The sequence below is a fragment of the Corvus kubaryi genome, unplaced genomic scaffold, assembly GCF_017639235.1.
Source record: "Corvus kubaryi isolate FWS band 111438036 unplaced genomic scaffold, C.kubaryi_AGA036_p1.0 split2-37374, whole genome shotgun sequence".
Classification (NCBI taxonomy): Eukaryota; Metazoa; Chordata; class Aves; order Passeriformes; family Corvidae; genus Corvus; species Corvus kubaryi.
Window position 1 is genome coordinate 3,053,020 of NW_024582082.1, and position 13,887 is coordinate 3,066,906.

Here is a 13,887-nt window from a genome sequence, read left to right on the forward strand (position 1 = left end):
GTGTTTGAAAGGAACAGAAGCAGCACATTTTGCTTGCTTCCTAGGTAATGGTCAGAAATTACTGTGTAAGTGTGGGTTTAAGCCCAAAAAGCCCAAATGTTGGATTGGACCACTTACAGAAAGTTTTCAGTAGCAGATGGAGTGTCCTCAAGAGTTTAGAAGTGCTCAGACCTCTGGCTGTCCTGTAGGAATGATGTGACAAATACAGATGTCTCTTAATGCTCTGGCTTTGTATAATTTGTTATTTTTCACTAGCTTACTTTTACAGGATTTTTTTTTTTTTTTTTTTTTGTATTGGCAGTATTAACTTTAACATAAATATTTTGTTCCTTTTTTTTCTGCCCTGCAGAGCAGAATGCTATTGAAGAAACGCTTTCCGGCCGATTGCCTTGGAGAGAGACACCTATTTTTATGCATCATTTATCGATCATGCAGCACAAGCAATTATTTAGTACATTCTATTTTTTCATAAAATTTGCTGATGCCAAAGCTTTGTATTAAAGAAAAAGTGAGAAATAAAAAAACTTTAATTATGAAATCTTACTCTGTGAGAATTTCATTTTTCTTGGGCTTTCTGTGTTAGTACTCAAGTCTGAGAGCATTTTGTAAATTTTAAAAGGTGCTTTATTTCCTTTGAATGATTCAATCTTTGCAGGTCTCTGTTATTCTCCATTCATTTGGGACAGAAGTAGTGTAGTAGTGGAAATCTCATAGAGTGTCACTGTTATGATGCCACTGAAGTGACTTAACTGCCACTGAAGTGACAAACAAGTGTTAGCAATCATTCCACACCAACTTGTTAGGGAAAAAAGCTGGGTCGAGGTGTCAATTCTGCTATAATGGACTTACCATTCCAGCTGGGAATTAATTTGAAATAAAAACATTTTCTCAGTTTCTCTTCCAGTAACACTCCCAGTCTCCCTGGGAGCACTGCAGTATGATTTTTGCCTTGAGGCTGGGCATTGCTGGAGATTTGCAATGCTGTTGTCTCAAAACACAGATCATAAACCTTTTCTTTTACTTTGACCCCACCCTCCTTTTGATAATAGTGAAGCTGCTCTAAACCTCTTCTTCCTTCCTAATAACAAGTGAAAACGCAGCATTTCCCCCACTGCCATGCGTGAAGCCTCCTTTCATATCAATGGTGGGGGTTAGTTTTGGTTCAAATTCAGATCATAGAAGATTGATAACACTCTTCAATGTAGAAACTCTATGCAAGCATGTCCCTTCTTGCCACAGCTTCTGTGCTGGCAAGGAGAAGGAGGCAGAGGGAAAACAGCTCCCCTCACTGTCCTCACTCCGGGTGTTTCACACAAGTTATGCAAGCTCTGTGTGAGTAATTCACAACAGTCAGTTAAAACACGCGGGCCTGAGTTGCAGCCAAGTGCTAATGCTTGACTTAATGAGATGGGTAAATGAAGGTAACAAGTTGGGAAGGAAAAAGGAATTGACAGAAGTTAAAAACTATTCTGCATTTGGTTGTTTTTTGTTGTTCTCGGATCAAGATGTAGAAATGGAATGCTTTCTAATTTAATTAAATGAACAGAGAGAAGCAATTTTGCTGTAAGATTTAATTTTTTTATGTACTGGGAACTAGAGGATTTAATTTTATTTTTATGTATAGGCACTTCTAGAATTTAGGAACACAGCCAGATGCTACATTAAAATAGTTTCTTAATTCTTATTTGTCCATCAGGCTTCAGCTGAGAAGGCAGCTTTTATAATAAGCAGCGTAGAATGTGATAGCTTCAGTGCATTTAATAGAATTCTTCTTCAATGTGTCCTTGTGAAATTCTGAAAGAAATATGAAAACAAATCAATAGAGCAGTAAGTGCATTTTGAAAGACTGGAAAACCCCATTGGACTTACTCATGAGAAGAAAAAAACCTCAAACATTCTGTGTCTGAGGGCTGTGTGCATGTAACGTACAGCATGTTTCAACTGAGTGTTGTTGCCAAAAATGGAGGAATGTGGTTAGAGCAGAATTTAGGGAACAAGCTACGATACATGTTTTTTCACTCATCTCTCAACAGCAGTAGTAAAACTGGTAAGTTTGTGCTTGTCTTCTGAAACAAAATTTCTTAAGTGTGATTTCATGCTGTTGCACAGGAACAGCGTGAGCAGAGCAGTGACCCAGATGCAAAAGGCACCATAATAGTTCTGGTTCGTGTTTCTTCTTCAGAACCGCAGCAGAAGGAGAAGTTGAGTGATAGTTGGAACAAAAGGGTTGACAGGACTTTTTAGTGCATTTCCCTCTATGGAGGATTTAAATAACTCAGCATCATCTTTTCTAGTTTTTCTTTTGAGCCTCTAACAACTGTCTCAACAAAATGTTAATAATGATATAACTTTTGATAGGTTACTTTGAGGTCAAGCAATTCAGTGCATGTTTATCTGTTAATGAAATAAATATGTTCAAAGATGAACTCTGCATCATCCCAGAAACTCTTTTTTTTTTTTTGCTCTGGATAGACAGAAGAAGGAAATCCCCAAAGTTTTTCATAGCATCATAGAATCATCTAGGTTGGAAAAGCCCTCTAAGATCAAGTCCAACCATAACCCAGCACTGCCAAGCCCACCGCTAAACCATGTCCCCAGGTGCCACATCTGTGTTTTTTAAATACCTTGACCCAGCCTATCCAGATCTCTGTGCAGCCTTCCTGCCCTACAGAAGATCAACCCAACTTGGTTTTGGCTGCAAACTGACTGAGGTTGCACTCAATCCCCTCATCCAGATCATTGATAAAGACATTAAACAGGGCTGGCCCCAGTGCTGAGCCCTGTGGGTGTGACTCCATTCCCCATTGCTCCCTGGGCTGAGCCATCCAGCCAGTTCTTAACCCATGTGCAGTACACCTGTCCAAGCCATGGGCAGCCACTTTCCAAGAGAATGCTGTGGGACATGGTGTCAAACTCTCCCAAAGTACAGGTAGACACATCCACAGCCTTTCCTTCATCCACTAAGTGGTTCACCTTGTCACAGAAGACCAGGCTGGTCAAGCAGGACTTGCCTTTCCTGAACCCATGCTGCCTGGGTCTGACCCCCTGCTTGTCCTGGATGGGCTGTGTGATGGCACTAAGATGATCTGTTCCATGGCCTTCCCTGGCACTGAGGTCAGGCTGACAGGCCTGCAGTCGCCCAGACCCCCTTTCCAGCCCTTCTCGTAGCTGGGTGTCACATTTGCTGACCTCCAGTGAGCTGGGACCTCCCCAGGTAGGTGGGACTGGTGGTAAATCATGGGAGGTGGCTCTGTGAGCACCACAGGACTCCCCCAATGTGTCTCCTTCCTTGCCTGTCCCTTCTGAAGCGTTTTCAGCGTTTTCATCTGTTGCAGCACTCCACTTGTGCCGGTCATGCCACCATGTCTCCACAATGGCAACCATGTCATGGTCTTCGTGCTAAGCTGGCTTTGAGGAAAGGGTGCTTTATGAAATAGTCCCACTCCGTTATTCCTTAACTGAGATGGTGTCTAAAACAGATTGAGGTAGGGAGTGCTCTGATCAGATTTCTGCCATAAGATGTCTTTGTGCCTGAGGAGCTGTGGAAGGGACTGCAGCTTGTGGCAGAAGATGGCCCTGATTAATGACTAAGGGTGTTAAAATACTTTCAGGTGGAAAAGGAACACCAGGTGATGCTTAATCCTGGTGCACCTGCAGTGCTGTGTCTTGAGTTTTTGGCCTTGGTGTTGTGCTTGCTTTGGTGGCATCCTATGGTAGGTATAAAGATCAATTCCAGGGTAGTATGTTTATTTTCAGACTCAATGCAAGTTATCTGAAAAGTTGTTTTAAAGCATATAAGAAGAATAGTGGCAGAGAGCACTGAAGGATTCATTTTCATGTATTAAAACTGCATTCAGCCTTCCCATTTGTTTTCTGTACCTAAGGGATAAACCTTGATCTTTCTTGGTAAGTGCAAAATAGGAAGAACAGATTCATACGCTGAATTTGGAACTGCGGATGTTTGTACTTGTCCTTAAAATACTTTTATTCAGTAAATTTATCAGCTGGACCGATGCCATGTTTTTAAACAAACAGTAGCAATTTTCTGCATTAAGAGGAGCGTGGCTGGGTCACTGTGCCCTGCTGAGTCCGCTGCTCCAGCCGTAAACTGTGGGCAATGCTCCTGGTTAATGGAGCACCTGAAGATTGAGTGGTGGAAAATACTGAGCAGCAGCTGGATTCTTAGCTCTGGGCTGGCTGCTCTGCATGGGAGAGGAGACACTTAGGAAAGGAAGGAACGATGTGTCTCATAAGTGGTATGGAAGCCAAGAGATGTCTATCTGTATGGAAACATTCAGCCTCCCTGGAAGTGGGTGGCTTAAATTTCTTTTGCCAAGAAGGACAAAAACATCACAGTAAAGAATTTTAGAGGTGTTGGATATACACTGCCTATTTCCAGATTAATATAAAATATTTGTTGTCAGATGACCTGTCTGCCTGTTGATTAAATCTCTCCCTCAAACCCGCTAGAGTGGAAGTCTGGGTGCACACAGAGGAAATGACAGCCTGGGCTGTCTGCTTCCTAATCCCAGGTTTGATTTCTGTGTAATAAAAACAAGAGCAGCCTCAAATTTTTAGAATCCCTTTGGTTTGTTTGAGCATTGGTTGTGCATTACATTGCAGCAGGTGGAGGAAGGGGAGATGAAATATCCAATATTCACGGCTTATTTCAGCTGCAAAATGAGACTCGCTCATCAAAAAGCAGATGATCCTGACTCATAATACAGGTTTGAAATCAGTTTTATCTGGTATAATTTCAAAGCAGCTTCAGGGGGGTTTTTTGGTTGAATCATAGAATCATTAAGGTTGGAAAAGACCTCTAAGGTCATCGAGGCCAGCTCTTGGGAGACAGACCGTGATCATCTGGAATCCATAAAGTTCCAGCTTTATGTTTTCTCAAACACTCGACCTTCATTTATTTATTTATTTATTTGCTTTTATTTTAAGCATTGCCCAGTTTTAAAAACCTGTAAGTTTGGGGGACGATTCAGATCCAGAAAATGGGCATTTATCATTCCCCACTGACTGCTTCTGTGAAGTATATTCCAAGACAGCCCACTTGTTCCAAGTACCTGGATATATGCTCCTGGCAGAGTGAACAGTTCACTCCTGTGCAATGTAACTGCTAATTCCACTCTTGTTTCAGTTAACTATGAGATCAAAAATTCATTTGCTTATGAGAACTTCCCATTCTCACTGCAAATGGTGGGGTGAGTGTGTGCACTGACTTTTGCTTGTAAAAGAGCAGCAGATCCATTGCCCAGCTCCAGTTTCCTGCTGTTCTTAGCAAGGATTTTACCTGGGCACACAAAGTCTGTGTCTTTTGGGTGAGTGGGGAAGGAGAAAAGGCATTTTGGACAGTAGCAGCTGAATTCTTCTTTTCTTATGTCTTCTGTAAGGTCTTTGTTTCAGAATGAGCTGGGCTCAAAATTTGGCAAAGAAAGGGGGATTTAAGCAGCTAAAATTTGCCAGGGCTAAAACTACAATTCCCTAAGCATCTTGCTTCGCTGATGCCCGAAACTGGAGGCACCTTAGTTTGTTGAATGCCTTCTTGATGAACTTGAAAGCTTTTCAGTTGCCTCCAGTTTGGCTCAATGTAGCTGCCTGGTATATTGTAATCTAAGCAGCCTTGCTCTCAGCTAATCCCCCCTGGGATTGAGAAACCAGGTAATGAAGCGTTTTGGCCAAGGGCCTGATCTGATGATAGATGCTTTCAGAGAGAATCGTTTGTACAGCAGGAGGGCTGGGCTCCTTGCAAAAACACGTATGTGGATTCAGAGAACCATGGGAATGCCAGACCACCAAGGGAAAAAAATTAACTTCCACTCCCCACTTCATCAACAGCCCTGTTGTGCTTGTTTTGGGTATTGCCAGCATTGGAAAAGAGAGTTGGGTCCCCTTTGGTTATGCATAAGGAAATCTGTAGGTGGCTGTTTCTAGAAGGTGACTCGTGGATGGAGTTTGCTGAGCTCTGGAGGAGGCTGGGCTTCCAGCAGCATCGGTGGGGTGATCCTCGGGGAGGCCCTCACTCTGCCTGCTCATTCCTTTTGACCTGGAGCTGAAGCACTTTGTGCTGGTGCAGGGCACAGCGCTTGGGTGCTGACCAGAGGTTTCTGGGTCTTCTGAGGAAGCACATCCCTGCTTTACAAGACTGTAAATCAACAGCCAGCACCGAGTGTGAATCTCTGGCCTGCCCCAGCCTTGCTCAGACTTGACCTGTTTTATCTGAAAGAGCCATTTAAGGTGGGACTGTTCATGCATATGGAAAGCAGTTGCTTTAAATTGGCAGGGGAGCACACGAACAGAGGTAAAATGTTTCATATGGTTGTTACTGGTTCATGCTAAAGGGTGGCTGTTTTTTCCACGTGTACTGTGTTTGCATCCAGCAGACAGATATGAGGATGCTTTACTCAGTTCTTCCATTGTTCATGTGTGTTGCTAATGTGGTTTTGTTCTACCTCTTGCAGGCAGTCACTTCTTCCATCGTAACTCTCTGTCCCCTCGAAGCCTGGTCTACGAGAGCGAGTTCTCAACCATCGAGCCTGCCTTGGACATGTACGATGAGAACAAAACCTGAAAGGAATCCATGCTCCTTCCTGGCCCTTTTTCCGTTTTTTTCATTTCTCATTCCTATTGTTGTGTACTCTTTCCATGGATCTCCTTTGTCTGAAGAAGAGCTGCTTTTTCCAGAACACGAACCCGCCTTCTCGATTGCACAGACGAAGACCAGCTGTGGTGGATTCTGAGGGTGGCATCTCTGAGCTGACAAAGAGTTGTGTGCAAGCAAGGTTGTCTGATGGAAATTGCTGAGTAACAGCATGGGGAGCTGTGTCGGCCCAGCCGCGGCGATGCAGGAGAGGTTTTACGGTGACCCTAAGAGTTTATGCTGAACTGCAAATGCGTCTCTTACACAGGCGTCTGCTGATTCCAATGTTTTAATTGTCCAGATGGTTGGGCAATGTCAGAAAGGGAACTGGTTGTAGAGGAGATGGCCAGTGACTGGTAAAAGCACTCGTATATCTCGGTCAATCCATAACCCTACTGTGAAATAGCCCCTTCTGAGAGGGACCTTTATAAGTGCATTGAGTTTCCTACAACTCCCTTAACCCCGGACAGTGGCGAGCCAGTCTGACGTTCAAGATGCAGAGAGGACCTGCCTTTGCAGAAAGATTTCCAGGAACTTGATGCTTGGGTTTTTTCTCCCATTTGATTGAAGCAGGAGAAGAATGGTATACACAGAATATACTTTTGGTCCTTCTGTGTGCTGAAGTCAAGTGAGTCTCTTTCTGTAGAGAGGACGTTCACAGAACCAGCACTTGATCTACCTGAAAACCATTAGACTTTTTGAAATATGCAGGAATCGAATCAGCTTTCTTTCTCACGTAACTTTTTTTTGGGGGGGTGGGGGGTAAAAAAATCCACCAAATTTTTCACTGAGGTTTTTTAAAAGCCAGCATGTTGGCATTACACAGAGAAGAAAAGAAGTATGCTTCTTATCCCACTCTCCTGTTGAGATCTGCAACAGTTACTTAACAAATACGTTCTCTGAGCTGTGCCCTTTCCCACTGACATCAATAATGGGAATGCAAAAAGCAGGAGAAGAAAGGAAAGCAGCTACTGCTTTGACACACTGCAGGAAAAATCAATTTTTACTGGCATGTGACAAAAGCGGTGGGGAAATGGGTATTGTTTGCAAGCTTCTGAGAGAACAATGCAGAAATGGAGAGCGAGAGAGGAACCTCTGGAGCTAAGTCATCCAGAGCGTTCCTCAAATGAGCCGACGTGGAGGAGCAAGCGCTTCTGCTCCACCTTTTCCTACCAGACAATGCATAGCTGTTAATGAATGTTTGGGTTTTTCTCCATTGCAGTCTTAGTTACTGTAGGTGTAGAAACTCATTTGTGTCCTTGTAATGTGAAACACAGTTTCACCCTCTGTATAGGAATCTTGAGAAATCAGTTAAGCCAAAAAGAAAGGTAAGACTCATCCTGCCATGCTTTAATTTCACCTGCTTTTGCTACAAGCAGGGGAATTTCCCCTCCTTTATAATATTTTTAATTGTATAGCAGTCTGCTTAACATATATCCTTTTCTGAAGTGTGGTTCAGCTGTGTCTTTAACATGGATGTTCAAGAGAAAAAGAAAAACCCAGCTCTGTAAAATGAGGAAATGAGCCTCTTTGCTGAGCGTGCTTTGACTTTTGTTGCTGTGCATCAGCTTTATTTAATCTGATAATTCCAGAGTGGGTGGCGTGAAGTGTAGGGAGGTTTTTCTCATAATACCCACATTGATATTTACCGAATGCACTTTTATTGCCATTCAGCTCACTCTGGAAATGCTCTGAAGCCCCAAGCTTTTTTAAAGAGCACAGTTTTGACACCCACTTTCTCCTACAAAGCAGAAGTGAAGGTCACAGGCAGTGCCACAGTGGCTGGGGGAGCAGCGGGTCGTGGTCAGCATCCCTGCTCTGCTGGCGGGTGTGTGAGGCAGGCGGCGACAGCTCCGGGCACGGCCGGCGAGCCCGTGCCCAGCTCTGCATCCCGGCCTGGCTGAGCTGCAGCCGGAGGGGACTCGGGGCCGGCAGAAGCGCTGGTTGAGCAGCCCCTGTTTTCGTAATTGCATCTGCGAGATCACAGCGGGGACACGTGGGAGCGGCGCCTTGGGAACGCAAACGCCCGAGAGGAAAACCACCGTCTCTCAAGGATGTTATGGGGCTTGTTTTTATCTGCCTGAGAGCAGGCAGGTTACGATAAACCCAGATACCTGGGTGTTCCTGGTTAAATGCAAACATGTCTTGGTGTCTCTGACCAGCACAGAGCTGCTTCGGTGGGGTTTTGGGTAGGACAGGCTCTTGTAGCACTGCGTAGGGTGCTGGTGCTCCAGGCAAATCCTTCCTGTAGGGGCTGCCCCATCCCGACACAGGGATTTCCCCTAAGATTTCCCCTAAGGCTACCGGGAATGTCACTGGGGCACAGTTTCAGCACAAAACCAAAACTGATGATTTCTCAGCTCCAACTGAGCCGGTTTGCACGAGCTGTGTGCCAGAACATACAGAAAAGCTAGAACAGACATAGAAATTAAATTTCAAAACTAGAAAGCACAAAGCCCTCAGAGACAATATAATAAATAATGCAATTTGTATTTTGCTAAATCTTATTTCTAACCGAACATCTTGGTTTTAAGCAGGGGGAGGGCAGGTTTGCCTCAGTGTAGATCAGAGTCTGGCATAGTGATGTAAAAATGGATTTGTGCTGTAGCATCTTGGACAGGGCAGCTGACATTTGTAATTGACATCCTGGATTTGGGAAATCTTGCAACGGAAAAATTAAAAGCTTGTTCAAGCAATTGGTCCCTATGTGCGTGCCAGGACGTGCTGGAGCAGGCCTTCCCCCAGTTAGTCATGTTTAGGATGGGGAAGAGGCACCTCAGCAACATGGGTGATTTTTTCTGGGCTGTGCTGGCAGGTTTGAGGTTTTCCTTTTAATATTAATCAGTATATAAAAAAAGCTTGATGAGCATCGTTGTTCTTGTTCTGCTGCAGTGGTGCTGTGTGTGGTTGAGTCATTTCACAGAAGTAAAATATATGGCAACCTACCAAGGACTGTAAGTGCCAGTAACTTGGAAAATAATTTTTAAGGTTTAAAAAAAGTGCTTTTTAACAGGAAAACATTCAGTTTATGACTTCTACATATAAAAAAAGCTTTTATCTCCAAGTGTTTTCCTAAACTATTTAAACCCCAACACTTCGCTTTCCCTTTCTCGGCTTCCTCTTCTATGAAAGTTTTGCATGTTCCCATAAGACATTTGTAAAATCAAGATTTGCTTGTGTTCTTAGAGGATAATTGCCAGTAAAAAACCAGACTGTAAATGTGCTTTTTACCTATAATACACCACATTAAATATTAAATTTGAAGCATGTTAAAATTTACCTAATGACCCTCACAACTGCTCCATCCAGTGAGCTCATGTGTTGGAATCTGCATTGTCCCTTTGCTCTAGGATGCTTGCCCTGGCACCTGAGGATGCTATAGGAATAGCCAGGTATCCTACATTAGCCAAAGAAAGACCACAAATAGTTTAATAAACATGTCTAGGACTATGTTATGAGACTTTTACACATCTGTTTTCTTTAAACACATTCATGTAAAATAGTGCAAAGGCTCTGGAGAGCCAAGAGCTTTTTACTAGCAGAGGGGATTTTGCAGGAAACATGGGTCACACTGAGGCTCCAGGACTTGTTCCGTCCAGTTTAGGTTCGAGGTACAGTCAGGTCATGAGCTGAAAGATGAGGGCACCAGGGTTGAGCTGAAGTTCAGGCAGCTCTGCAGCCTGATTACTGGCGAGTGGGTTGACTTAATTATTAAAAATATTTGTTATTTTGCTTAGCTAGTAGTCGTTTGTTTTTTACAGCATAAGAAGTAGCACAGCAGCTCACAAGCCAAGGCACAGTGGGGCAAAGGCAAGAGCCATGGGGCTGCTGCCAGCCCTGCAGGGTGGGGAGAGAAGGACAGGAGAGCTCAGGGCAGAGACCTCAGGAAACACCTTCAATTTCCCAAGTAAAGCTTTTGCTCCTTTTTCACCCTGTGTTACCCAGCCATACTTGACCTAATTTTCCAGCCTGACTGGTGCAGAAGAGTGTGTGATGTGCCATGACAGCTTGCATATGTGTTGTTATATTTAAAGATATCTTCACTTTTTCCTTTTCCTGCTAGACTTGCTGCACCGCAGGGCAGCCTCAGCTCTGGCACACTTGGTGGAAACTAGTGAGCAGGGGAGGGAGTGAGAGAGGGAAAGATACTCCAACTAAACCGATTGGGGGGAAATCAGGGGAGAAGTAGACAGTACTTCATTGTGTTGGTGCTCATTTCTGCTTTTTTCCCTTGTCTTTGAAATAATTAAGAGAAAAAGCGGTACTCCGTACCCCTTCCTTGTGGGATGCAGTGACAAGAGCAGGGCTCCAGATGGGATTTTTCTTCTGATGCAGGGCCATGATGCTCTCTAAGCCCCAGCCAGCTGATGTCCTGAGATGTTGACCAAAAAATCCAACTTCACAAGGGCATGTCAGGTTTACCTGGTGCTTTCGAGGTGCTTTGGGGGGATGAAATCTGCTCACAGGGCCTTTGCAAAGCACTACCAATTGACACCTTGTTATCTGTCAGTTAATTGATCCTTTCATTAACCTAGTCTTTTTAAAAGCCTGCAACATTCCCAGACACTCTTAATTCTCCCAATTAATCTCTACCTTTCCACTCCATCAATTACTACTGGCTTCCTCCTCCTCTGGAGAGCAGGGTGAAGGTCCCTGTTGTGCAGACATTGCTGTCCACCTGTTTTCCAGCATCTTCTCCATCACTGTGCCATCGCTTCACTGTGCCATCACCATGCCAGCATCCCTCCAAACCAGAGTCACTGTCTGTGGGAGCACAGAGGTTCCTGGTGGGCTGTGCTCAGCCACAGCAGGGTGTGTGGGATGTGGGCTGTTGTTGTGGGATGCTCATTCTCTGGATCCCTGAATGGAGCATCCTTTTGCTTTTCTGCCCGTTAGCCTCGTGGTGATGCCCACATGAAGAGAAATGGATGTGTAGGTTGTGCAATAACATCTGAATATTTTTTCTTTCTTATGGCAATAATGTCCAGGGTCTCTGGGCTTTGGGGCCCTGTGGTATAAAGTTTTGCCCAAAAATAGTCCCTTTCCTAAGGAGTTAATAATTAAGTATTAATATTCCTACGAAGTAAGAACTACATAGTGTTTTATTGAAAGTTGAAGCTACTTAGAGTGATTTCAATGCAAGGCTGAGGTGTAACATCAGTTAGTGTCATACAGCTAGGACTGGGGGTTTGCAGTCTAGAAATCAGTTGGGCATGTATGTGAAGGCTCCCTCACTCCTGCTGGGCTATTCCTTTCTCCACTTGTATGCACAAGCTTCTCAGGAACCAGGAGCTTTTATTCTTTTCCCTGAGCTCAGCTGTGTGCATTTATGTGCCATTTGCCTTTTTTTTTTTCTGCTTCCCATATACTTGGGGGCTGGCCCTTGCCTGGCTCTGACTTGATCTTCAGCTGCCCAAACCCCTCTGGGGGATAAGAGCCATTAATTCCCATCAGAGCAGCTCTGCTGGGCTGTGTTAAGGCATGGATCATCAGATTTGCTGTGGATCCCCCGTGCCTGTGTCTGTAACACCCTCAGACTGTCTCGGGCAGTAAGAGCTATAGCTGCCTGCAACCTTCCCACAGACCTGGGCTGCACTGGGAGAGAGGATCATACAGAAAACAGCTCAGCAACCCTCCCATGCTCCAGCACAGGAAAGTCTGGGCTTGAAAGTAAACTTGTTCTTTGCTGCTGTTAAGCCAGGAATGTTTAATAGAGTGGGGCTGTTAAAGCAAAGCTCGTGGTGCAGGTTTGTGAGGTCCCAGCAAGGCAGTGCCCCAGCCTGTCCCTTTCTGCTTGTGCTGGAAGGTGCTACATGAACGAGAGACCTTCCCTGTGCCACGACATCAGCAGGCAGACTTTTCCCACCCTCTGTGTCTAGGCTTAACTCCCAGCACTGGTAAGGTCTGTCAGCCCACTCCTATAATGGGGAATAACCTTTCGGAGCAAAATGAGTGATAGCATCGCTCTTCTGCTTGTCTCATCAGCCCTGCTGCAGTTTGCAAGTAGATGTTAAATACTAAAAGCTGCTCTGTATGACCGTGCCTGTCCAGGATCACCTACTCAAGGCCATGGCTAACTATGCACTGAATCCACCAAAACAGGATCGTTTTATCCCGGCAGAGAGGGGACACCCCGGCCTTTGGGCACAGGAGACTGCAGCAAACAACAACAAAAACCCCAATTTGCGTGCGGGTAGAATGGAAAGTCTGAACTGGCTTGGTGCCAGGTGGGTCACACCGGTGTGGCCACGTAACCTAAACACGCCAGCAGCTGCCAGGGGTCTGGGGGCACTGTGGGGACATGGGCACACGCGGTGCCCTCCTGACAGCCAGAGCTTTCCAGCCCCTGTGGAAGTGTGGCTTGCCAGCAGCAGAACTTGTTGACATGTTTTGATGTAAGTATAACACTGTATTGTATTTACGTGGTATATGCCGAAATGTTCATAGTGTATACCGACTAGTTAGGGTTTGCTAATGTACTACATTTCAATAAAAAGCAATTTAAAAATACACAGCTTGTGAGTCTGGTGTCTGAAAATATGGGAGGATGAAAGCATCACCCAGTGACTCCAGTCCCTCCAGCATTTCTTGTAGAGCTGTCTTAGAGGACAGTGTGGAACAACATTGTCTAAAGATGTGTTTTCAGAGAGGATTTTTCCCACTCTGATGTAAATACTTTATTATCTTGCTGTACTAATGCCTAGAAATCCCAGGCCATTAAGGGCCACATGGTTCAAAGTGGCTTATGAGTATGCTGGAGACACTAATCCACTTTCCCACAGCTTTTGCCACCTTAAAGATGGCACATAGGATTCTTCAGCATCTTCTCCCAGTGCTCAAACCCTTCCTACAGGACACCCAGCCTTCAGAAACCACCACGCTGATCCCCAAAAACAGCTGTGCCATTGAGGAGAAGGCAAAGCCCTGAAGGCTGAGCCAGCTGATAAATATTTATATTACAGTAGTGTACAAAGGCTCTGGCTGGGATTAGGGCACTGCACTAACAAAGAAGATAGATCATCCAGGGTTAAAGGATTTCTGGCCTAAAAAAACTGCTGCATTCCCGCCTTCCTGGGAGCTGGGCAATAAGCACAGAGATGGGAGATGTCAATGTTTTCTGCTGGTGTAACACTTTCAGAGTTTGCCTGGAGGCTCTCTAATGGTTATCGAAACAAGAATAGCATTTCACTAAATTATTGGGAGGCTGCTCTGCAGCCAAGGGAGGAGAGGGAACTGCACCT

The 13,887-nt window shown here is 44.7% G+C and overlaps 1 protein-coding gene across 4 annotated transcripts in view; it reads left to right on the forward strand.

Moving 5' to 3' along the window:
- LOC121658060 (E3 ubiquitin-protein ligase RNF130-like) overlaps positions 1 to 13,156 on the forward strand; it is a 55,691-nt gene extending 42,535 nt beyond the window's left edge. For 2 of the 4 annotated variants that reach the window (XM_042014459.1, XM_042014460.1), the window contains one exon: positions 6,468 to 13,156. In XM_042014459.1, the coding sequence (XP_041870393.1) occupies positions 6,468 to 6,577 (110 nt within the window). In that variant the 3' untranslated portion in view covers positions 6,578 to 13,156. Of the gene's footprint in view, positions 1 to 349; positions 535 to 6,467 lie in introns of those variants that run through there. The other 2 variants (XM_042014462.1, XM_042014458.1) reach the window with 1 other exon arrangement.
- Positions 13,157 to 13,887: the final 731 nt, after the last annotated feature.